Raw genomic sequence first — 25,243 nt, 5'->3', positions numbered from 1 at the left:
TCGGAACCAAGTAAACCATTTCTTCCACTTGCCACCTTGATCAATGCGTATACGATTTCCATTTTCTAAAATCTAAATTCTTAGTTTACAATTGCCATGATTGATTTTTAACTGAAATATAATTATCTAAAAATTTATTTGTCTTAAATCACAATTGTCCAAGCATAATCTTACAATCCCATTTTTTTTGTTTGTCTTAATGTTTTCTCTCATGACTCACAGTCGGTGCACCAACGAATGTTGAATTATTATTATTTTTTCTTCAATATGTAGTCAATATTTGGCAATTCTACTTCGTTTGAATACAAGCATGTTTTTCTTAATCATGAATTAGGTTTTTCTTTATTACGTGAATTTCTCTTATCCTCTTTGGAAAAAATACTTGAAGTATTTAGTGAAATGGGCTTTCAGATATCTAAACATAAGCCCAGCTATATTAATTTCATTTGCTCCACACGTCACCCACATTCACATCCAAATTAGTTAGAGGAAAAAATATGACTAGTTACATCAAATATTTGAGAAAATATGGTAACACATACCAAGTATATTATTATATCTTCCACAATATGAAATATATGTATTACATGACCATATGCATGAACTATATGACGTTATGTGGTCAACACCATAGATATATAATCTGGTACACCGATCGACTGACTCCGCGAAGACCAACGTTGACTCCAGCGTTGACCAAAAAAAAATTTGATACATTTTTTAAAGCTAAATTAATGAATATTATATATAATTTTTTTTGAAAAAAATGTATCAAAACTTTTTTTCTATTAAAAATCAAAAATAATAAATATTATATATAAACATTTTTTGTTTTTCATGATTAAGAAACATATTCAATTCAATATCTAAATATTTTTATATATCTCTAATGTATTCATTCTTATAATTAGTTAATTTTTATTTTTAAAGCTAAGTTAATGATTAAATAAAAGTCATTAATAATTATTTTCAAGATATCTATATATATATATATATATATAAATCTTTGATAATCAGATTATTTAAATACTAAAAAATCAAGAAAATCAAATTCAACTACTTTCATTAGAAAAATAATATGCAAAAGATTGAGTATATGACTCTTTACTCTAAAGTTTGCATGGTAAATGTTGTATAAAATTTTAGTTACTTTTACTATAAAATTTACACACTCTTAATAACATGTAAACAACAACAAAATAAATTCACAATATTTACTTCTAATGATGATAAACATACAAAAAAAAATGATTTTAGCAAAACAATATATTTGATTTGAGGATATGTTTGCAAAAGGGTATAGAATAAGAGTATTTTTGCAAATATCTTTATATTACATCTTGAAAATAATTATCAATGATTTTTATTTAACTATTAGTTTAGCTTTAAAAATAAAAATTAACTAATTATAAGAATGAATACATTAGAGATATATAAAAATATTAAGATATTGAATTAAATATGTTTTTAATCATGAAAAACCATTAATGATTTAAATTATTTTTTTTTTAAGAAAAAAAATTTTGGAATACATTTTTTAGTCAACGCCGGAGTCAACATCGGTCTTCGCCGGAGTTAGTTGACCGGTGTACCGGATTATATGTCTATGTTGTTGACCATATAACTTTATATAGTTCATGCATGTGGTCATGTAATACATATATTTCGTGTAGTTAAAGATATAATAATATACTTAGTACTAGTACGTATGACCATGTTTTCTCGTATACTTCATGTAGCTAGACATCTAAAACACTTTGCGTCCCTGCGCAACACTAATAAATGATAGAGCCACAGAGGTCCTAATAAGAAATTTTTGTTTAAGTCTTCTTTTTACGTGAAAAATGAACGATAAACTGATTAGAATTGAACCCATGATTTGAAAAAACAATTGGTCATATAGTTTAAAAACATAACATCAAGTAATTTCGTGGGTGAGGTCGTGAGGATACATAAATACAACATGCATGTCGACAACTAATTGATAATACATTGACGGGAGAATTTGTCGTAAGTCTCCGGACCATAAAAATAACATTTGCAAAAGAACACAACAAAACAAGAACATATTAAAATCTCGATATACATAATTAAAACACGAAGTTGGCTGATTCAAGTCCAACAAAAACCATTAAAAAACAAAAGTACCAATCAAAAACTCATTAAAGACAGATCCTTCTCAGCTAACTTCATTTTATCTCTCGCCTCCCTTATAGACTCATTCATCGCAACTTAAAGGACGACACAAGAATATTAATGGGTGGGATGTGTATGATGTCTTCGTGTTGCGGTGGTGGTGGTGGTGACGATGGTGGTTCCAGTCTATTAACACATGTCGTCATAATTGTTGTCATATGTCTCTCTATAATGGCTGTCTGCACCTCCAACGAACGCCGTACAGCCGTTCGTGTCGTCCGGTGCCGTTGACCAACGTTTAACCGGTACAACAAGTCATCTATATATATCAGATCACATCTCTACAAAATATTTCTTCGGATTCTCTTTATATATATATATGTGTTGGTTATTGATTAGTGATGAATTACGGTATTTGGTTTTTGTCTTTTCTTTTTCTTTTTTAGTTTTTACCAAATATATGGATCAGAATGATAAATCACACATATTATGATAATATCCACCGAAATTTCGCAATTAATAAAGTATCGGGGTTAAAACGAAATACCGTAAAATACTTGGGTTGTTTTCGAATTATTTTATATGTGTTTGAGGATGGAGAAGAAGATGATACAATGGCCTCACACTTCGTCTCTTGAGTAATTTTTTTGTTTCCTTCGTTTTCTCGCACTTTCCTTCTCATTTTCTCGATCATCGAAACAACATTGTACAGGGGAATTCAAAGAATGTCACTTTGTTCTTCCTTCAACGTATTCGCTTCCTACTCACCAAAACCCAAAACCATCTTCAAAAATTCCAACTTCGTTTCACAATTTCAGGTAAAGTCGGCTCCTTTATTAGCTTCAACATTCCAAATCCATGGATCCCCAACGAATCTTAAGTTTAGTAGAGAGAGACTCAAACCAATTTCATCTCTAGTAGACTCGGGAGTTTCAGAAATCGCTACATCGTCATCCTTCAGGAACAAAAGCCCTAAGGATGTAAACGTTTTAGTGGTTGGTTCAACTGGGTACATAGGTAGATTCGTAGTGAAAGAGCTGATCAAAAGAGGGTTCAATGTGATTGCTGTTGCGAGAGAGAAGAGTGGGATTAGAGGAAAGAACGACAAGGAAGAGACTTTAAAGCAATTACAAGGCGCCAATGTGTGTTTCTCAGATGTTAATGATTTAGATGTTTTAGAGAAATCGATTGAGAATCTTGGTTTTGGTGTCGATGTTGTTGTGTCCTGTCTCGCTAGTCGTAATGGAGGGATTAAAGATTCTTGGAAGATTGATTACGAAGCTACCAAGAACAGTCTCTTAGCTGGCAAGAAGTTTGGTGCTAAGCATTTCGTTTTGCTTTCTGCGATTTGTGTGCAGAAGCCTTTATTAGAGTTTCAGAGAGCGAAACTGAAGTTCGAAGCCGAGTTGATGGATTTAGCCCAGAATAAAGACTCCAGCTTTACTTACAGCATTGTGAGACCAACTGCTTTTTTCAAGAGTTTAGGTGGTCAAGTTGAGATTGTGAAAGATGGGAAACCTTATGTGATGTTCGGAGATGGTAAGCTATGCGCTTGTAAACCGATCAGCGAAGAGGATTTAGCATCGTTTATATCGGATTGCGTGTTGGAAGAGAACAAGATCAATCAGGTTTTGCCAATTGGTGGACCAGGTAAGGCGTTAACGCCTCTGGAGCAAGGAGAGATTCTGTTTAGGATTCTTGGCAGAGAGCCTAAGTTCTTGAAAGTACCTATCGAGATTATGGACTTTGTGATTGGTGTTCTTGATTCTATCGCAAAGATCTTTCCTTCGGTTGGAGAAGCTGCTGAGTTTGGCAAGATTGGGAGGTATTATGCCGCAGAGAGTATGTTGATTATTGATCCGGAGACTGGAGAATATAGCGAGGAGAAGACACCGAGTTACGGGAAAGACACGCTTGAGGATTTCTTTAAGAAAGTGATCAGAGAAGGAATGGCGGGTCAAGAACTCGGCGAACAGTTCTTCTAGTCGGTATTTTAAAAAAAATGCAAAGTGAGTTTGGCTGTGTAGTTTGTAACTGATGAAAATTATGAATATAAAAACTGTGAATTTGAGAGACTCGTTGATTCAACAACATTAGAAAACAAACATTGCAGAGACCATGTGTATTGTTGATGAATCTTTAGCAGAGAGAAGTACAGAGGTGCACAATATTATCAAAAACTCGAAATTGAGATGAAAAAATCTAAGTTAAGCTTGTTTGTGAATAAGCTGGTTTTAAGATAGTTGAATTATCCACCCTAACCCGCTATCTGATTGATTTATATCGGCTACTATCTGATTGTATCATTCAAAATGAATTTGCAAAACCTTACCTTTCAACAAATCCATGTAAACATATCATCCAGGTTATTTTCCCTGGATCAAGAATATATATAGAGTATATTATACATAATCCTCAATTTCAAACCCCCCAAACACAAATGGTAAAATATGACAATACAAGAGAACAACAAATCCAATCATGAAGAAGACAAATGTGTGTTTTGCTTTTGTGATCAATAACCATATTGATCATCAATCTTTTTTTCTTTTTCTTTTCTGTAATAACCGATCATCAACTTTGCCCCAGTTTTTTGCAACAAAAAGTTCAAGCTTGCTTTCTGATGGGCAATACATGAAAGATCTTGAGGTTTGTCATTGAGGAAGAACAGGAGGGGAAATCGCTCGTGTGTTGTAAGATCGACAATGCCCACATTTCTGTCCGATTATGTGGAAGTACACTTCTGTTGTGTCATTACAGTCGTTGCATAGTATCCAAACCTGTGATTCCCCACATAATCTTATTAGAAAGCAGTCAACTTTGATGTCAAAGGAAGTATCTTTACCAGTCTTGAGTTAGATACGCTCAAGTGACAGAGAAACAAAATTCTTTACCTTCTTGTCGCGGTAGTCCGAAGGCATAGCAGTGGCTTCAATCTAAGGAAACCAATAAAACAATTGGATATATATTTTAGCAATTGATTTTTAAGTTTTAACATACTTTGATTCAGCAATGGATATAATAAAACTAACCTCTTCATCCAGTCTCTGCCATGTTTTTGACATGTCAATCACTGACCTCGAGCAAATCGGACAACAAAACCTAATCAAAATTCACACAACAATTCAAAACCATCAGTACTTAATAGTTGAAACAGAGTCATAAATAACCCCAAGAAAAGGGAAATTTACTTGTCACGCTTGAGCATCTCTTGGTAGCATTCTTGGTGCATTGTGTGTCCGCATTTCATCACATTTGTGTCCTTTAGAGAGTCAAAAAGGTACTGCATTTCACGCACACACAATTAGCTAAAACTGCGACAAGTTTTCCTGAAAATCTCACTTTTTCTTGATAGAGATATGCCATAATACACATACCTCGTAACAAATGGGACAGTGATGTCGCATTGAATTCTCAACGCAGCGATGGTTGTTGCGCAGACTAATCGCATAACAAGATCCTAAAAGCAAGTAACGGATAATTTTACGAGTTAAGGCACACATGATTGTGTTAGACTGAAACTGAACAAAAGAAAACTTTGTTGCTTTTTTAGTTTACCACACTTCTTGCAATGGAAGAAGTTCTCACGCCCACCAACTCTGCATCACGCACAAAACAATCATCACACAACTTCAAAACAACCATTAAGAAGATATCTAATTCCACAGTCATGACAAATGTATGGTGAAAGATTCTCACCTGCAAATCCCACAGTCATCACAATGGAACTGTCCCTTTTCAGTCTGAAACAAGACAATTAGAAGAACTAATCAGAATGAACCAACGAGAAGGAAGAAAGTCAAAAAGATGTAGAAATCAAAGTTCTTTACATCATCATCATAGAATTTGCAGATATCGCAAAAATATTCTCCCATGTTGACACCACAATTCGAACAAAGTTGAGCTGCCTGAAAAATACAATGAAACAAAGAAGTCAATTTCACAACATTGAAAAAAGTGATAAGTGAGTGATCACCATAACTAATAAGGCAAGTTAAAGTAATATAAACTAGAGTGATGGGAATTACCGGCTGCTCTGTATCGCAAACAGAGCAAATCACCTGAAAAAAAAAACACAAAAGATTAGAAAATATGGTTAGCTCTCTAAGATCGCATAAATCTATGTAAAGGGTAAGGATCAATCCTACTTGTTTAACGTCTTGGCGAACAAGATCGTGACGGTCGTAGATATTACGCAATGTGCTCTGCACACAAATTTAGAAAGGGAACGTTTTTAATATTAGTCAGGTTGGAACATAGCGGGAAAAGTAACTTGAGCAGTAATTAAGATAAAGGAATAGAGATTATATACAGTGCTCTCGTTGTGACAATGGCGACAATCGAAGACTTCGTTGCAACATGGTGCTCTGATTTGGCATCTCCTCCTGTAATGGTGACACCTAATAATACACATGGAAGAAAAAAACAGATCTATATGGATCAGAAACAGTTTGAATGAATTGAAAAATTTGTGGATCGAGATACAGATCTATGAATCAATTGTGTTTAAATGAATCAGAAGCTGGAACACACATGAAGACCCCCATGAATCAGGAATATAGAAAAAGGAAGAAACTTTGTGAATCAAAATCTTAAAAATTTCTTGGAATCTAAAAGATCACACAGAAGAAGAGACACATCCCACAAAGATATAAACACTGATCTGTTGAAACGAGAGACACGACCCACAAAGGCAAACAAAAACCAAGAAAACAACAGTGATCTGTTAAAGCAGAGGATACAGATTACAAGAAACAGAGAAAAAAGAGAAAAACAGAGGATTATTTTGTTTACCCGAAACCCATTTTGCCAAAATGAAGTCGATCATTGGGTGAAGCTTCCATTAGAACGGGAGGAAAAAAGCCAAAAGAGAGAGAGAGATGGAGAAAAAAAAAAGAAGGTAAAGTCTCTCTATAAAAATAATACTCCCCCCTGCCTATAAATATATATATATGTGTTGGAGAGAAGTGGATTTGGATTGGGATTGAATGGGCTTTTTGAATGAAGCTGAGAGAGTTTTATCGGAATCGCAAGGTCAGAAATGAAAACAGAGAGACCCCACGTCTCCCTTTGTTTTTTATTTTTATAGAAATAGGATAAACAACAAAAATTCTTCGATCTTCTTCTTCTTCTTCTTCTTCTTCTTCTAGTTGCAGAGACGAAGAAAGAAACAAAAAAAAGCAAAGAAAGACAGAAAAGTTTCAATCTTTTTGCCTTATTGTATACTTTCTCTCTCTCTCTCTCTCCTTGTGAATGTTGTTAGCTTAGGAGTTCGTGAGATTTTGTTGCTTTAAAGAAATGAGAATAATTAAGGAGAGAGAGGTGTGGTGATGAAGATGGGGATGATGACATGGATACACAAACCGTAACAGAGAGCGCCGATTTATTGACCAATCACAATTCTAGATCATTTATCTACTATTATACATTTATTTCTATTTATTTCCCAATACACTACTCTGCTTTCTTAAATACATAATATATATACTTTATTTTGTAGTAAGTTGTAAAATTAGTAAAAGGATAATAAATAATGACCTATTTGTTTACCAATTGGATTGAAAGAACTAATTTAGTACTTTTCTCACGCTCCCCCTATTGCTGTATTTTCTTTACTTTTTTTTTTAACATCAGACTTTTTATTAGATTGTAAATGGGGATACAAATTGTTGATCAACCAAACCAGTGGAACTGTATATAATTCATGCAATGAGTTAATAGAGCAAGCATGTCGTAAAAGTTTATCTGCTGCAAAATTTCTTTCACGATTAATGTGGTCAATGGACGATTCCGGAAGTTTGGCCATCCAATGTCTAATATCAAATAATAATGTTCCCAGGTTCAAACGGCCGTTCCCATTATTGATGAGAGTGATCAGTTCTTTATTGTCACTTTCAAACCAGATATATCGTAATCCTTGTGCCCATGCTATTTGTAAAACATGTAGAAAGCCTAGCGCCTCTGCTTGCAATGAGGAGTGAGATGGCTGTAGTTTTGCACAGCCAGATAATATAACTTTTCCATCACTATCTCTGAATAACCAGCCTGTATTTGTAAAGGATCGGTTCTGCAGATAACCGCTATCGAAATTGCATTTGAGCCAGCCTCTTGGGGGTGGTGACCATCTACTGCAACGATCAGAGCCTCTGTTTTGGACATCAGAAATTTGGAAGACTGTTTCTTCATTATCTTCTTTATAATTGGCCTCAAACCATTCACAAGCATCATGTTTTCCTTTCTTTGCCACCTCTTCTGGTAGTCTTGATATCTTCTGAAAAATAAAATCATTTCTGGTTATCCAAAGTCTCCACATTATCCAGAAAGGTAGCAGGCGCTGATCAAGAGAAACCGATGCATCCTTATAGTGATTCATTTGGAGACCAATGTTTGCTTCTACCTCATTATCGAAACCTCTTTGACCTACTTGGGTATTAGCACATCTCCATACCGCCTCTGCAAAGGAGCAAGTAAATAGGATGTGGTTGATCGTTTCTTCTTCACGGCAACATCGTTGACATATTGGATCAGCAGGTATCTGTCGTGTTTGGAGTTGTGTTGTCGTAGCAATAGCCCCAGATAAACATTTCCAAATGAAGTGATGAAGTTTTGGAGCGATTTTCAGTTTCCATAGTTCTTTTTTCAAAGCAACTGATCCTTGGGGAGGAAGAAAAAGTTGGTCATCCAGGATATTAACATGAGTTGCTACCCAATATCCTGAACGGACACTATACTGAGCATTTGAAGAGTATGCCCATTCGTAAGTGTCCTGTTCTGCATATTTAGAGAGATAGAGCTCTTTAGCTAGTTGTTGATCTTCTGGTGTCAGCACTCCTTCAAAGATGATAGGATCCCATTCTCTTGTTCATTCTTTCCATAAGTCAGAGATTGTTAAGTTGGTGTCCAAAGTTGGACATGCAGCAGGACGTGGAGGTAAAGTGGGCAACCAAGGATCTATCCATATTTTCGTTGTTTGGCCATTTCCAATTCTCACTCGAAGACCTTGTTTTAAGAGCTCCTTACCATATTGTATGGATTTCCATCCATAAGAGGGTCTTGATCCCGTTTCAGCCTGTAAATAAGAACTATTTGGGTGATACAAACCTTTATAAAGTCGAGCCAAAAGACTTTGTGGATTTTTCAAAATTCTCCAAGCTTGCTTAGCTAGAAGGGCTCTGTTAAACTCATGTAAATCCTTAAATCACAGGCCTCCTTCTGCTTTTGGGAGAGACATTCTTTTCCAAGCAACCCAAGGAAGTTTTCTTCTGCCTCGTTCTTTACCCCACCAGAAAGTAGCAAGTATGCTTTGTATTTCTTCACATATAGAGAAAGGCAGTAGGAAGAAATTCATTGAGTAGACTGGAAGCGCCATAGCCACTGACTTGATTACTATTTCTTTTCCAGCAGGTGATAAGTATTTGAATGACCAGTCCTCTGTTCTTTCCTTTACTTTCTGCACTATATGTTCAAACATCTCCACTTTCTTTCTGCCAAATTGTTCTGGGAGCCCCAGATATTTGCCTCCTCCTACAACATTATATATTTGCAAGTATCTCTGTAATCTCTGGCGCTTGGACTCAAGAATTTTCATACCGAAGATGATGGAGGACTTAGTGTAGTTGATCTTTTGTCCCGATATTTCCTCATATTTCTTGAAAATAGCAGCCATATTTTTACAATTTGAATCAGTAGCTCGGAAAAAGAAGAGTGGGTCGTCAGCAAACAGAAGATGAGATATGTGAGGACAATCTCTTCCTAACTGTATACCATGAATCAATTTATCTGCAACAGCCTTATTGATCATGTGGCTCAATACTTCCGCACAACATAGAAAAAGGTAGGGGGATAACGGGTCACCTTGGCGGAGACCTCTTGATGGTTGAATGTAGCCGTAGGGAGAGCCATTGATTAACACTTCAAAGGAGGTGGTTCTCACACACACCATAATTCATTGAACCCACTTACTATCAAAACCCAACTGAATCATAACCTTTTCCAGAAAGTTCCACTTTACTCTGTCGTATGCCTTACTTATATCTGTTTTGATAGCCATATAACCACTTTGACATTCTCGTTTGGACTTGAGAGAGTTAAGCAGTTCATGTGCTACTAGAACATGATCCGAGATATTATGTCCAGGGACAAAGGCTGCTTGCGATTCAGAGATGACCAGACCTAAACACTTCTTAAGACGCATCACTAAAACCTTTGAGATGATTTTGTAGTTAACAGTACAAAGACTTATGGGTCGATAGTCTGCCATACCTTTGGCATCTGTGATCTTTGAAGCCAGACATAGTTGAGTGTGATTTACCGTTTTGTCAAGCTCACCACAATCAAAGAAATGTTTGACCATCCTGCAAACATCATTACCAATTAGGTCCCATAATTGGTGGTAAAAACCTGCTGTAAATCCATCAAACCCGGGAGCTCGTTCTGCACCAATAAGAAAAATAGCCTTTTTTATCTCAATATCTGTAACTGGTCTTGTCAACTCACTGTTCTTCTCTGGGGTGACCTTTCTTGGGAGGGTAGAAATAAAGCTTTCAAATTCTGCACCTTGTGTTGTGGAGAATAGATTTCGAAAATATGTTTCCGCCACCTTGCCGATTGCTTTATCCCGAAAATGTTCCATACCATTTTCATCAATGACTGATTTGATACGATTGCGAGATTTCTGTATCTTTGTAGAGGCATGGAAGTACTTAGTATTACTATTCCTCCGAAATATTTCTTCAGGTTTCTCGAACATAGTACTATATCACTAGTATTATAAAAAGGCTATATACATTTTTATCGAATAAATATGGGCCAACAAAACAATACTAATAATTTGCAATAAGGTATTTTGCGTTGCCCAAAAAAAAAAGGTTGTAACATTTATACAGTATATTATTAAAATATCTTTAAAATCTTATACTTTTTTTATAAAAGAAAAAAACCTTATACATACATAATGTATAGGTGTTGTAAAATTAATATCTGTGTAAAAAGTATAAACAATCAAAAAAGGAAAACCACGAGATGGTGGGCTAATGGTTCCTTCTTTGGTGGAAGAGTCGCCCTGTTGGTTTAGGCCAAGGATCGATTCTCCCCAATCACATAATTACTCGGTTTTGTTTCACTTAACAGTCATAAAAAAACTTTAGACTTGCAAGAGTTTGATGTCTCCCCCACGCATGATTTTTACGTAACTATCAAAAGATAGTGAGATCACTTAAGTGATAAAGTTTACTAGTATCAAAAGGTTAGAATTAATGTAGCTATAAACAGTAAAATTACTTAAATTGTACCTAGCTACAACAAAATAAAAGATGATGTCAAAACTGAATGAAAGTGCCAAAGTGGTGAGATGGTCACTACTAGTGGTTAATTGAGTTAAAACACATGCTTATTAAACAGATGTTCCTCCTATAAATGATAAAAACAATCATAGCCTAATCTAAAGTGTTCGTTGCTTGAGTCAGTTACATTGACCCCACCAAGCCAATGGACCACGTGATGGTACCACAAACCTATCCATTATTACATTTTTATGATTGATTAATTCAAACAAAAGAAAATTAAAAAGATCCATATACATAGCATTACTCCACCTCTTTGTTAGTGACAATAATCCCCAAAGGTTCTTCCTGATGAATTTTGCCAAAATGAAGTCGATCATTGGGTGAAGAAGCTTCCATGAGCTAGATCGAAAAAAGGTAATTTTTTTTACTAATCTGTTAGGTCATAGGTGCAAAATACTGGTTAGTTTTCAAATTACTACTATAAAAAAGCGACTTAAAAAATAAAGTGGGTGTTGGAGAATGTTAGTCAAAAGCTACAAAAAAATATATTCGTTTCGTTTCGTGTAGATCTAATACATGCAGGCCACTTGACATTCGGATCCCTTTCAATACTTTCAAGATCGCCTTGGAAAATGCTTTTATTTTATAAGACATTTATCAACCATTTCAGTCATTAAGTAAATTAGCGGAAGTATGAATGATAAGAAAAACATTCATCTCATTAAGTAATAAGTGGTGAATATATCATTCACATATTTACATAGTCAAATCCAATATGATTATGGATTTGAACATTGTATTTTTACATATTATCAACCTACGACTTATTTACATAGTCTTGATTTATTATATATATATATACACTCTCTTTCACGACAACAAAGAATCAGATAACACTTCTTCATCCACATCTGGATCTCCGAACCTCCTTTTCAACCAAGCATTCTTGTTCAAGGCTCGATTTCAACCAACTCCTATAGACTTGAGATTCTGGCTTTTGATGGAATTTTTGTTTCAATTACCTCCATGGAAGGAACTGTCCGCGACAGGAATATATTACCCTTTGAATCTTTCCTGCTGTAACTCTCCATCTCACGGCCCATCACTATGTTACATTGTCTCCAAGTCTCACCCATCAACTCCACTCCAAAGTAGGTTAAATGGTCGGATATGCTAGTTCCCATTACCGATCTGAAACAACAAGAGCCAATCATTATACTCGATTCTTCTAAAAATTATTTGGTCTTGAAAACAGGAGAGATATGGGGCGTCTCCGAGGCGTGTTGTAACAGTTCCTGACGAATAGTAGATGGCTCAGGTGAAACGTGATAGTAAATAATGATCCTATGTTTTTATAAATGGGTTCGTTCTTGCAAGTGTAGGTGTAGTGTAGATAGGAATTATATCAGTAAGGTGTTTCAGAGGGATCAAGTAGAAACCTAAAAGAGAGTTAGTTACCTGCTGCATGTAGGATCTTCACCGGTGTTGTCACAAACTTTCTCCACACCAAAAAGAACTATATTCAATATACTGAGGTTTGTCACCCACACCTGCAATCCAAAAGATACATTGCCAAATGTTGCATAAAAAAGCCTAAAACCAGGTACTGTGATAAACATAAAAATAGGCAAAAATGTTACCTCTGTTGGGAAGTGGTGGTATGTTTTTTGAGGAAAAAGATGATAGTAAGGAGGCAGGTGAGGAACTATATCATGGTCATGTATGATTCGGAAGGTATTAGGCACAAGCAAACTGTAATAAGATGCAAAAGCAGCATTCCCAACACGAGGTTGCCCAAATGTCATGACCTGTACGTTTTCTTCTCCTTCATTTACCTGCGATTTACATCCCAATGGATATCATTAATAACCATCAATAGAGATCATTTACAACTTTAAAGGACAAAATAAAAGAATTTTTTTTTTTTAAACTAGTTCAATGTAAGGGGGTTTACAACTAGGTCTAGCGCACAAAAGGAAGCCATGGCTGCTCCCATTGAATGACCAGTCACCATGATGTTGAGGCTCGCCCCATAGGATTTCTTCGCTCGTTTTACTGCTCCCAAAACCGCAGGACGTACAGTTGTATTGTGATAAGCACTATAAAAGCCATGGTGCACCTGCCAATGCAGATAACAATTATTCCACATTCCACCGTATTACTACTACATGATCAACTCAATGCAAATACTTATCGTTAAAGCATATACCATTGCATCTGGCATATCAGGGTAATTTAGATCGAGCTGTTTCCAGAACAAGTCTGAGACCCAATTTTGTATGCTGCAAAAGTTTTTTGGATGATCAAGCATCAAACAAGTTTAGGCAAAGGTGAAGCTTTTAGATTACATGACGAGACTAATACCTGTGTTCTTGAGTTCCCCGAAATGCAATGATGATAGCATTCAGATCCTTAGCCACCCCAACATATGCCTGTTATTACAAGTTACATGTACTGGTATTACTAATTATTCAATAAAAACTATCAATGTCCAGATGTAGCTTATAATATCAGGGCAGACCTGTAAGCAGTGCTCAACGTCAACTATTATCTCTATAACCTCGAAACCCTGCACCATCCTTATAGACGTTAGAATATCCAATCGGAGCTCTTAGCTTTATACATATTGTGTCTTCAAAGAGTGATCTGCTTTATACCTTTGTCAAACCATTGCATCTTTCGCATGTCCAAGTGAAGAGTTCTGACAAATCAGACATATATACCTGCATATATACACATATAAAAAAACTCGATTCATCCATTTGGCGCAGTTTATCAGCATATGAGGACAAGTGCTACACAACTAGCAATCTCTTCCTATACTTGCAGAATAGTAGAGGATAAATGGAATGCATACTATATTAATTTCTCCATTATCTTACCGCAGAAGTATACTCAACAAGTGTTATGGCAAGCGTATGGTTGTAAACAGGCCGACCATCATCGCTCTTTAACTTGAGTACTGCAATTAGATAAAAGAAGTCACCAATAAATTCAATCTAAATTAATCCGGAGCCTCACAGCTACACAAAATTGGCCCTTTATATGAATCATCACTCTCACATTCTACAGTATCCAGAGTATATTTATTTTGCCAATACAAAGAAGTTTCAAAACTTGATTAGGTTCATATATACTGACACGGAGTCCCCACAGAGGAAACAAAACAGAGAATCATTACTATTAGAAGTTGCATTATTTATATTACCTCTACTACCACATGAAAAAGAAAGAAGACAAGCAAAAATTGCCAGCAAGAACAAGCATCTCTTTTGTCCCATGTTCTGCAATAACAAACAATTAAACACAAACCACAACAACATCATCATCAACCAAAATTAGGGGCAGAAAATTTTGAGCTAAAACAAAGCATCACTTGGAAGCAAATTAGCCAAAACACTAGTTTAGCTTATAAAACTGAGGATCAAAGCAAGCAAACCTATCCTTGATGAACGCAAGTAAATCGAATTACCGGAGAGTGATCAGAGATGATTTCTTGATTGAAAAAGATAATATAATTGTGATTGTGAATAGAAACGGCGATGAGATGAGAATACGCATAATTCTTTTTATTTTTAATTTCCCATTTTATACGCAAAGACGGATGATGAAGGGAGACGTGTTGGCTTATAGCGAAGGGTATTATTGAACTGAGAGATGAGAATGAGATTTAAAAGCTGCGACGAACCTCAAGGGATGATGACACCGACTCTGGTTTTTGCGGAACTTTGCGGCTTAACACGACAACGGAGATTAGATCTATCTGCCGAAACACTCTGGACCATCTAGAGGGTTCCCATTTCATACTATCTCATTACAGAACATGATAATATCTATGTACAGCATCAGATTACGCCTCATCATCTGTCTCAAGTGTGACTAGGAAAGATATCTGTTTTTTTTTTTTTTTTTTTTTTTTTTTTTTTTTTTTTTTTNTTTTTTTTTTTTTTTTTTTTTTTTTTTTTTTTTTTTTTTTTTTTTTTTTTTTTTTTTTTTTTTTTTAAACTTGATTTTAATAAGGCCATGAATGGAATGGTTTTTCAAATTGATTTTTAGCTTTTGGTTTTCAGATTTTAGTTTTTGCTTTTTATTTATTTGATTTTTGGTTTCCGTTAAAAAAATTAAAAAAATTTAAAAATGAAAATAAAAATTAAAAAATGAAAGAAAAAGAATCACGTATAGAGAAGAAAATAAGAAACCAATATAAGAGGGTTTTTGGTTTTTCTTTGAAAATGGATTAAATCTTTCAAAAACTGGATTCCCCAATTTTTAGGGAATCCAATTTTGTAAAATCTTAAAAGGGTGTAAAACTGGTTTTTAGAAAAACAAAAACCAAAATGTGGCCAGAAACTATTAAACATTCAAACTATTAAATATTATTTGAGACAAAAAAAAAATTGATATTATTGTTGTAAACTAGAGAAACTCGAATGAGGTTTTCTCTTATTATTATTAATCCAATCGAGAGTTACATATATATAGTGAAGGGCAAACCCTAAATACATTAGGACTAGTAAACCGACATAGACTAAGGAGGTGGCCGATAGGCCTTATGGTCTTGGACGTACATGGGCCGTTTATGGGCCGTGTATGGACCGGTTATGGAAATCCATTCATCCGTGTTTTACAACACTCCCCGTGGATGACATAACCGTGCAAATGCTAAGTAGGATCTCTGTAATGCGCTTGGGGTGCTGCCTCATTAAAACCTGATATATCATGGTTTTTGTGGTTTTTAACCATGATATAAGGAGTCTTTTAGAGTCTTTTGATTTGTTTTCTAGGATGTTTTTGAGTCTTTACAGGTTTTCTAGGATTTTAGCATGGATGGAGCAAAGTGAAAAGATTTGGATCATTTTGGAGCAATTCATCAAGGAAGAGAAGTTGGATTCGATTCAGAGTGATGGTGTGTCGATCGACACCACCTTGGTGTCGGTCGACACCCTGTTTTGTCTGCGAGAGAAGCCAAGTTTTGGAAGTTTTACAAAGTTTCCCGAAATTTTCCATAATTGCAACACAAGTTCCTGACGTGTTTTTGGACATATAAATAGTATTTTTAGGTTTTAGAAACCCTTAAGTTATTTTCTAGCAAGTTTTATTTTTCTGGAACCCTGTGAGATTTTGAGAGCTTTGGAGAGAGAGATCTGCTTTGAGAGAAAAATTCTTGAACTCCCTTTTACTCTTTTAATTTAAATTGCTTATTATTCAGAATTATGTTTTGTTCTTCATTAAACATGTCTGAGTAGTTTGCTTGTTAGGTTCATGGTTTTTCACAGGGATTTTATGATTTATTAGATCTGTTTATTTAGGATTCATTATCTTTCTAGATCTTCATCATAGGTTGTTCTTCATATTAATTCTTGATTGATCACCTAGAATTAATACTTTAGGAAAATAAATTGATATGAGAATATAATCGATTTTCCTGATTAAAATCTTTGATGAGCAAAATTACTTTCTTCAAAGAGATTTGATTTAGTAATTTTGTGAACAATCTAAACTTGAATTTAAAGCTGATTTTTAACCTAGAATTTTACAAAGAGATTTGGATTTTCTGGTTTTAAATTTAGATAATATTTGCAGTGAGAACTAATTTATTTTACAAAAGAGTTTAGAGTTCTAGATCTGTTCTTAATTGCTTGAATCCTAATTATTTCATGATTTAATAATTTGTAATTTCCTGAGAAATTCTATAGGCCTAGCTTTTTGATATTCTGAATTTACAACAGTTTAATTTAATATTTTGAATTACCTTTTTAATTTAAATTATCTTGTTTAGCGTAATTCATAAAATTCTATAATTTATTGTGTAGACTTGAGTCCTTGTGGAATTCGACCCATAAGTACTACAATGATCTCTTAATTTGAGAGAGTAACTCTAGGGTTTTAATTTGAGCTTATCAAATTTTGGCGCTGTTGCCGGGGACTCTTTGATCTACCATTAGATTTGAGTTTTAATTTCGTATAAATTTTTCTTTTTATTTTCTACTTACACGTTTTTGTTTTTCTTCTCTTTGGTGGTTCAGGTACATGCCTAATAAGCCTAACACAAGGAGCAACAAGACTGGTCCTACTGTGAAGCTTTCAAACCAAGAGTTGGGAAAACTTGAGCGTGAAAACCAAAAAGCAGCCAAATCGTTGAAGATGGTTACACAATCATTTTGATTCGTGATGAGGATGGTGCTTTGAGGGATCAAGAGGGCCACTTGTGCAATGAGCAGGGCCAAAAGATTGATGCTGAGGGCAACGTAATTGCTGAAATCGTTGTCGGAGACGTGCAGGACGATGGTGTCGATCGACGCCAACTGGGTGTCGATCGACGCCAACTGGGTGTCGATCGACACCCCCTTCTAGCAGACGAACGTGGAGCTGCAAACCACGCTAATAACCCAGTTCCAAGACAGGAGAACAATCGAGACTTGATCAAGACCATTGCTGACTACAACCGGGCTGATCTTGTGTATGAGAACCGGTCTGCTATTGTTCCTCCTCCATTCCAGAGGAATGATTTTGAGTTGAAACCTGCATACTTTCAACTAGTTGGGCAGAGACCTTTCTCTAACCTGCCCAATAAGAAGCCTTTGGAACACATTGAGCATTTTGAGGATCTTGTGACCAGTATCAAGGCTAATGGAGTGACTGAGAATTACATCTACTGCAAACTCTTTCCTTACTCACTTGCAGGAGAGGCATCTCAGTGGTTGAAGCAGTTACCAGCTGGATCTTTGACATCTTGGCAACAAGTCAAAGTGGCTTTTCTCAACTACTTTTATGATGATGCAATGTTAGATGAGCTAAGAGTCAAGCTGTCCTCCTTTAAACAGAGATCAGATGAGGCTTTCAAAGCAGCTTGGGTGAGATTCAAAGCTTATCAGAGGGACTGTCCACACCATGGTTTTTCAAGAGTGCAGCTGTTAAGCATCTTTTTCAGAGGAATTGACTGGGAATATCAGCTAGCTTTGGATGCTGCAAGCCATGGAAACTTCAAGACAAGATTTCCAGAAGATGCTGAAGCTTTGATTGAGAATTTGGCTTCCAGCAATAACACTAAAAGAGTAGATACTGAAAGGAAGAGATTGCATGGAGGATTTGATTCAAACCAGCTAGCTTCTGTTAATGCTAAGCTTGGTTCAGTTCATAATCTCCTGGTCGGTAAGAAATCGGTTCACTTTGCTGCTGAAGTTGAGACATTTGAGCCACAACCTAAGACAGGGAATGAAGAAGTAGATGTCAACTTTGTCTATGGAAATCAGGGTCAGAGATTCGGTAATCAGCAAAGCAACAAGCCTTACAGTGGGAACTCTTTGGGCTACACTACACTCCTAAGCCTGATTTTCAGAAGCAACAACAAGGGAACAACTTCACAAGGACTTATGGGAACTTTTCCTATCAGTCTCCACCTCCACAAACTCCTTCTGAGAGTAGAATGGAAGTCATGCTTGAGCAGCTTCTTCAGGGACAAGAGAATACGACAGTGACATTCAATGGGAAGATTGATAATGTCTACACAGAGCTTACTGGAAGGATTGATGCACTGAATGTACATGTTAAGCAATTGGAGAGTCAAGTGGCACAGACAGCTGGGTCTGTTAAAAGGCAAGATGGTTTTCTTCCTGGAAGAACTGAATCAAACTCCAAGCATGCTTGCAATGCCATATCAGTGAGAGATGAAGATGCTGGTGCAATTGTTTCTGCAGAACATGGAGAAAAATTGACCAAATTCTTGGGTTCAGATGATGGTGTCGATCGACACCACCTGGGTGTCGGTCGACACCCCTCTCAGACAGAACCCGAAACTGCAAAATCTCAGGTTCCAGCTGCTGAGAGGGTGTACAAACCGAAGATTCCTTTTCCTAAGCCAAGAAAGTCCAAGCAGGAGATGGAGGAAGCTAGATGCAAGGCAATGATGGATAAGGTGATGATTGAGATGCCTTTGATTGATGCAGTAAAGCTTTCACCACCACTTAAGCGGTATGTGAAAAGAATGGTATCCAATGGTTTGAGCCCTGAGGAAGGAGCTTTGCTAACTAAGCCTGTTCAAAGGAGGAAAAAGTGGAAGCAAGAAGTGGTAGTCTCTGAGAGAATGAGTGCAACAATTCAGTGTAGGACTGCAAAGAAGTTACCAGATCCTGGAAGCTTTGTACTTGATTGCTCAATCTCATCAGGAAGGTTTTCTCACTCACTTTGTGATCTTGGCTCTAATATTAATCTGATGCCACATTCTGTTGTTGTGAGACTTGGGATGACAAAATTCAAGCCAACTTACATTTCTCTTATCTTGGTGATCGCTCCCGAAGATTTCCTGAAGGTGTTTTAGAGGATATTCCAATTAAGGTTGGAAATTTCATGATTCCCACTGACTTTGTGGTGCTGAAGTATGATAAAGAGCCTAAAGATCCTCTCATCTTAGGAAGATCTTTCTTAGCTACAGCTGGTGCTATCATAGATGTGCATAAGAGACACATAACACTGAATGTGGATGGTTTGGATATGAAATTTGAGATGGATAAGCTAAGGAGGGCTCCTACTATTGATGGACAAACTTTTTCAGTTGAGGAAGTTTCTGATATTCGAGCATCAGGCTCAGTGTCGATCAACACCAACTGGGTGTCGGTCGACACCCCTCCACGACCGAGCCCACACTTGACCAGAACTAAGAGCTCGCAAGACATTCTCTATGCTTCAAGTCAGAAAGCTGTTCCCAAGCAGAAACCTCCCAACTCCACACTCCATAGTCCTCAGGTAAGGCCAAGGTATGCATTTTCTTCACCCAAACCCCCTCCTATCATCAATAAGAATTTCAAAGATACAAAAACTATTTTGCAGTTAACCAAGCCACGAGATTATCGTAGAACGCTTGTTTCTTCTGTTGATGATTTTGTAGAACATAAGAGAAGCAAACCCATCCCTAAATCACGCCCTGGTCCGGANATTCAAGCCAACTTACATTTCTCTTATCTTGGTGATCGCTCCCGAAGATTTCCTGAAGGTGTTTTAGAGGATATTCCAATTAAGGTTGGAAATTTCATGATTCCCACTGACTTTGTGGTGCTGAAGTATGATAAAGAGCCTAAAGATCCTCTCATCTTAGGAAGATCTTTCTTAGCTACAGCTGGTGCTATCATAGATGTGCATAAGAGACACATAACACTGAATGTGGATGGTTTGGATATGAAATTTGAGATGGATAAGCTAAGGAGGGCTCCTACTATTGATGGACAAACTTTTTCAGTTGAGGAAGTTTCTGATATTCGAGCATCAGGCTCAGTGTCGATCAACACCAACTGGGTGTCGGTCGACACCCCTCCACGACCGAGCCCACACTTGACCAGAACTAAGAGCTCGCAAGACATTCTCTATGCTTCAAGTCAGAAAGCTGTTCCCAAGCAGAAACCTCCCAACTCCACACTCCAGAGTCCTCAGGTAAGGCCAAGGTATGCATTTTCTTCACCCAAACCCCCTCCTATCATCAATAAGAATTTCAAAGATACAAAAACTATTTTGCAGTTAACCAAGCCACGAGATTATCGTAGAACGCTTGTTTCTTCTGTTGATGATTTTGTAGAACATAAGAGAAGCAAACCCATCCCTAAATCACGCCCTGGTCCGGATCCTCATGTCCTTGGTAGACCTCACTCTTCTACTGCTTATACACCACCTTGGATGAAGAGGACATTTTCTCGGAGGCATTCACTGCCACGTTCTGATCCACCCGATGTCTGAGCTTCAACACAGTCAAGCTAATGACTGAAAACAAGCGCTTAGTGGGAGGCAACCCACTTATAGGTTTTTCTTTTCCTTTTGAGTCATTTTCATTTTTGCATTGAGTCAGTTTTTGTTTGATTTTTGTTTGAAATTATGAATTGTCTATCTATCATGTTGCTTTTAACTTGTGTTTGAGTGTTTCTTAACAGAATAATCATCCAAGGATTGATCCAACAAAACATCAACACAACTAACTGCAACTAACAAGGAGTTACGGCCAAAAACCACCATTCATGATGAGTGTCGATTGACGCTGAAATGGTGTCGGTCGACACCGCTGGGTAACCCGAGAATCAGTTCATCTTTTCGTTACAATTTCCATACATTTTTGTTTCTTTTAGCTTTCTTCTTACTTGATAACACTGGGGACAGTGTTGTTTAAGTCTGGGTGATGTTATCTACTAACTACATTTTTGTTTTTAAGTTCCAGTTGTGTCAGTCAAAACCATAAAGTTTGAGTCAAATTTTTCAAATTTTTTTTTTGTCTTTGGGAAGTATGATCTTGATTAATGATTTCTTTTATTTGGCTAACACTCTAATGATTATTTGTTTATGCTTGATCTCAGAACTGAAGCTTAGAAAGACTAAGAACCTTAGCAACAATCTCGAAAGCCCTTATTCAATGGATATCTGATTGATCTAACGTTGTCTCAACTTTTATCAGGATTTTAACCGGATTTAATCTCTTATTTTGGGGTTGGAAATCAGTGGACTAGACTTCTTCTTCGGGCCATACAAGACTGTGCAATTTTTCAAAGTATGTCTCCCCTCTCTCTTCCCTTCAGTACTAAAAAACAAAGATCAGAAAATAAAAGAAGAGAAGGGAACAAAAGATGAGATGATTTTGATCAGTTTAGAGAGGTAGGTAAATTACATGTGACCTCATTATTCTACTCTTGAGTCAAATGATCACACAAAGTTTGGAAACGAGGGGTAGGTAAATTACCAATGACCCCGGTATTCGCTTACACTTTTGATTTAAAGAAAAAAAAAGAGAAAATGTTTTAAAAAAAAAATCAACCCCTTGGAAGTGAGAAAAGGGAGAGGAAAGGAGATGTATGGAGAATGTCTTGGTCTGAAGAGAGTCCATATGCCATTGATCGATATTCTTTTGGTAAGAATTCATTTTATTTGTGCTTTATATTGACTAATGAGTTGACAATGGAGATTTCAGAGATTCCAAAGGACTGTGGGATTTGAGTAAGGAATGTTGATGCTTATCATGGTTAAGTATAAGAAGTAAGTTCTTGAGTCAGGTAAATGTAGAGTGCGAATAAGAATCATCATGCAGTTGAGTGAGTTCCCACTTTTCAAACCTCTTTCACAGGTCTAAACTTATTTTTTGCTTGAGGGCAAACAAAGGCTAAGTCTGGGGGAGTTGAAATATCATGGTTTTTGTGGTTTTTAACCATGATATAAGGACTCTTTTAGAGTCTTTTGATTTGTTTTCTAGGATGTTTTTGAGTCTTTACATGTTTTCTAGGATTTTAGCATGGATGGAGCAAAGTGAAGCGATTTGGATCATTTTGGAGCAATTCATCAAGGAAGAGAAGTTGGATTCGATTCAGAAAGTTATTTTCTAGCAAGTTTTATTTTTCTGGAATCTNGAGGGGTAGGTAAATTACCAATGACCCCGGTATTCGCTTACACTTTTGATTTAAAGAAAAAAAAAGAGAAAATGTTTTAAAAAAAAAATCAACCCCTTGGAAGTGAGAAAAGGGAGAGGAAAGGAGATGTATGGAGAATGTCTTGGTCTGAAGAGAGTCCATATGCCATTGATCGATATTCTTTTGGTAAGAATTCATTTTATTTGTGCTTTATATTGACTAATGAGTTGACAATGGAGATTTCAGAGATTCCAAAGGACTGTGGGATTTGAGTAAGGAATGTTGATGCTTATCATGGTTAAGTATAAGAAGTAAGTTCTTGAGTCAGGTAAATGTAGAGTGCGAATAAGAATCATCATGCAGTTGAGTGAGTTCCCACTTTTCAAACCTCTTTCACAGGTCTAAACTTATTTTTTGCTTGAGGGCAAACAAAGGCTAAGTCTGGGGGAGTTGAAATATCATGGTTTTTGTGGTTTTTAACCATGATATAAGGACTCTTTTAGAGTCTTTTGATTTGTTTTCTAGGATGTTTTTGAGTCTTTACATGTTTTCTAGGATTTTAGCATGGATGGAGCAAAGTGAAGCGATTTGGATCATTTTGGAGCAATTCATCAAGGAAGAGAAGTTGGATTCGATTCAGAAAGTTATTTTCTAGCAAGTTTTATTTTTCTGGAATCTTGTGAGATTTTGAGAGCTTTGGAGAGAGAGATCTGTTTTGAGAGAAGAATTCTTGAACTCCATTTTACTCTTTTAATTTAAATTGCTTATTATTCAGAATTATGTTTTGTTCTTCATTAAACATGTCTGAGTAGTTTGCTTGTTAGGTTCAGGGTTTTTCACAGGGATTTTATGATTTATTAGATCTGTTTATTTAGGATTCATTATCTTTATAGATCTTCATCTTAGGTTGTTCTTCATATTAATTCTTGATTGATCACCTAGAATTAATACCTTAGGAAAATAAATTGATATGAGAATATAATCGATTTTCCTGATTAAAACCTTTGATGAGCAAAATTACTTTCTGCAAAGAGATTTGATTTAGTAATTTTGTGAACTTATCTAAACCTGAATTTAAAGCTGATTTTTAACCTAGAATTTTACAAAGAGATTTGGATTTTCTGGTTTTAAATTTAGATAATATTTGTTGTGAGAACTGATTTTTTTTACAAAAGAGTTTAGAGTTCTAGATCTGTTCTTAATTTCTTGAATCCTAATTATTTCTTGGTTTAATAATTTGTAATTTCCTGAGAAATTCCCTAGGCCTAACTTTTTGATATTCTGAATTTACAACAGTTTAATTTAATATTTTGCATTGCCTTTTTAATTTAAATTATCTTGTTTAGCGTAATTCATAAAACTCTATAATTTATTGTGTAGACTTGAGTCCTTGTGGAATTTGATCCCTAAGTACTACGGTGATCTCTTAATTTGAGAGAGTAACTCTAGGGTTTTAATTTGAGCTTATCGAAACCTTACCAGGAAAACCCATTGGGACAAAACCATGGTGAAGGAAAAAGAGTACAGCACGCATTACTCCCCCTGTTCCAAGCATCCCTAGAAGTCCTTAAGTCTCCGTATTCCAATCTGGTGTGTGAGCTTCTTGAATGTTGACGTCGGTAAAGATTTGGTGAAGAGATCGGTTGACTTGTCACAAGAAGGAACTTGTACCACCTGAACTTCTCCGGCCTTTTGTAGTTCATGTGTGAAGAAGAACTTAGGTAAAATATGCTTTGTCCGATCTCCCTTGATATAACCTTCCTTGAGCTGTGCGATGCAGGCCGCATTGTCTTCATAGATAATTGTAGGCTCATTATCGTCGGTCATGCCACAATCTGTCCTGATATGTTGAGTCATCGACCTCAACCATACACACTCACGGCTGGCTTCATGCATTGCCAAAATCTCTGCATGATTAGATGATGTGGCCGCAATGGTTTGCTTCATAGAACGCCACAAAATAGTTGTACCACCGTGTGTAAATACATAGCCGGTTTGAGACCTAGCATTATGTGGATCCGATAGATAACATGCATCAGCAAAACCAACTAAACCTTCTTTGTTATAGTTAGTATAATATAAACTCAAATCTGTCGTCCCTTGTAGGTAACACAATACATGTTTGATACCGTTCCAGTGCCTTTGGGTTGGACAAAAGCTAAATCTAGCTAGGAGGTTCACGGCAAAACATATGTCTGGTCTAGTGTGGCTAGCCAAGAACATTAACGCTCCTATTGCACTGAGGTATGACACTTCTGAACCGAGAATTTCTTCATCGTCCTTCTTTGGACCAAATGGATCACTATCCAAATTCAAGCTTCTCACAACCATTGGGCTAGGCAATGGGTGAGCTTGGTCCATATTAAATCTCTTGAGTACCTTTTCAGTATATGCCATTTGATGCACAAGGATTCCATCATTTATGTACTCAAGTTGCAATCCCAAACAGAA

General features: G+C 36.2%; 5 protein-coding genes across 7 annotated transcripts; 2 read left to right on the top strand and 3 right to left on the bottom strand.

The window, feature by feature from the left end:
* On the top strand, positions 2,119-2,563 carry LOC109125846. The gene has a single exon (XM_019228335.1). It carries the CDS (start codon positions 2,257-2,259, stop codon positions 2,425-2,427), a length of 171 nt encoding a protein of 56 aa, XP_019083880.1. The 5' UTR covers positions 2,119-2,256; the 3' UTR covers positions 2,428-2,563.
* On the top strand, positions 2,757-4,263 carry LOC104706180 (divinyl chlorophyllide a 8-vinyl-reductase, chloroplastic-like). The gene has a single exon (XM_010422344.2). It carries the CDS (start codon positions 2,862-2,864, stop codon positions 4,119-4,121), a length of 1,260 nt encoding a protein of 419 aa, XP_010420646.1. The 5' UTR covers positions 2,757-2,861; the 3' UTR covers positions 4,122-4,263.
* Positions 4,470-7,273, bottom strand: LOC104706179 (E3 ubiquitin-protein ligase MIEL1). The gene is made up of 12 exons (XM_010422343.2): positions 6,931-7,273; positions 6,449-6,536; positions 6,285-6,341; positions 6,165-6,197; positions 5,967-6,044; positions 5,836-5,879; positions 5,695-5,735; positions 5,514-5,596; positions 5,328-5,419; positions 5,169-5,238; positions 5,031-5,072; positions 4,470-4,916 (listed from the first exon to the last, which is right to left on the bottom strand). Exons 1-12 carry the CDS (start codon positions 6,978-6,980, stop codon positions 4,791-4,793), a joined length of 804 nt encoding a protein of 267 aa, XP_010420645.1. The 5' UTR covers positions 6,981-7,273; the 3' UTR covers positions 4,470-4,790.
* On the bottom strand, positions 7,779-8,449 carry LOC104709217. Its single transcript, XM_010425867.1, has 2 exons — positions 7,923-8,449; positions 7,779-7,827 (listed from the first exon to the last, which is right to left on the bottom strand). The coding sequence occupies exons 1-2, from the start codon at positions 8,447-8,449 to the stop codon at positions 7,779-7,781; spliced, it is 576 nt and encodes a 191-aa protein (XP_010424169.1).
* LOC104706177 (lipase-like) lies at positions 12,119-15,240 on the bottom strand. Of its 3 annotated transcripts, none has more exons than XM_010422337.2 (11): positions 15,109-15,240; positions 14,629-14,704; positions 14,303-14,382; positions 14,078-14,143; positions 13,942-13,989; positions 13,785-13,852; positions 13,630-13,702; positions 13,375-13,539; positions 13,061-13,255; positions 12,879-12,970; positions 12,119-12,611 (listed from the first exon to the last, which is right to left on the bottom strand). In XM_010422337.2, exons 1-11 carry the CDS (start codon positions 15,223-15,225, stop codon positions 12,395-12,397), a joined length of 1,197 nt encoding a protein of 398 aa, XP_010420639.1. In that variant the 5' UTR covers positions 15,226-15,240; the 3' UTR covers positions 12,119-12,394. The 3 variants fall into 3 exon arrangements, with proteins under 3 accessions (XP_010420639.1, XP_010420640.1, XP_010420642.1); XM_010422338.1 differs by lacking the exon at positions 15,109-15,240 and adding an exon at positions 14,860-15,102; XM_010422340.1 differs by lacking the exon at positions 15,109-15,240 and adding an exon at positions 14,893-15,102.

This window comes from Camelina sativa, chromosome 8 (assembly GCF_000633955.1).
Source record: "Camelina sativa cultivar DH55 chromosome 8, Cs, whole genome shotgun sequence".
Classification (NCBI taxonomy): domain Eukaryota; kingdom Viridiplantae; phylum Streptophyta; class Magnoliopsida; order Brassicales; family Brassicaceae; genus Camelina; species Camelina sativa.
This window is presented reverse-complemented; position numbering and strand designations above follow the sequence as displayed.

Coding starts and splice junctions, on each gene's coding strand:
- LOC109125846 (XM_019228335.1), top strand. CDS start 2,257: ATGGGTGGGATGTGTATGATGTCTTCGTGTTGCGGTGGTGGTGGTGGT.
- LOC104706180 (XM_010422344.2), top strand. CDS start 2,862: ATGTCACTTTGTTCTTCCTTCAACGTATTCGCTTCCTACTCACCAAAA.
- LOC104706179 (XM_010422343.2), bottom strand. CDS start 6,980: ATGGAAGCTTCACCCAATGATCGACTTCATTTTGGCAAAATGGGTTTC. Junction 6,198..6,284: donor TTCGCCAAGACGTTAAACAA/GTAGGATTGATC, acceptor TTTTTTTTTCAG/GTGATTTGCTCTGTTTGCGA. Junction 6,045..6,164: donor TTTGCGATACAGAGCAGCCG/GTAATTCCCATC, acceptor TGTATTTTTCAG/GCAGCTCAACTTTGTTCGAA.
- LOC104709217 (XM_010425867.1), bottom strand. CDS start 8,449: ATGTGGAGACTTTGGATAACCAGAAATGATTTTATTTTTCAGAAGATA. Junction 7,828..7,922: donor ATGGCCAAACTTCCGGAATC/GTCCATTGACCA, acceptor AATTATATACAG/TTCCACTGGTTTGGTTGATC.
- LOC104706177 (XM_010422337.2), bottom strand. CDS start 15,225: ATGAAATGGGAACCCTCTAGATGGTCCAGAGTGTTTCGGCAGATAGAT. Junction 13,990..14,077: donor GATGCAATGGTTTGACAAAG/GTATAAAGCAGA, acceptor AGGATGGTGCAG/GGTTTCGAGGTTATAGAGAT. Junction 13,256..13,374: donor TTTGTGCGCTAGACCTAGTT/GTAAACCCCCTT, acceptor TGTAAATCGCAG/GTAAATGAAGGAGAAGAAAA.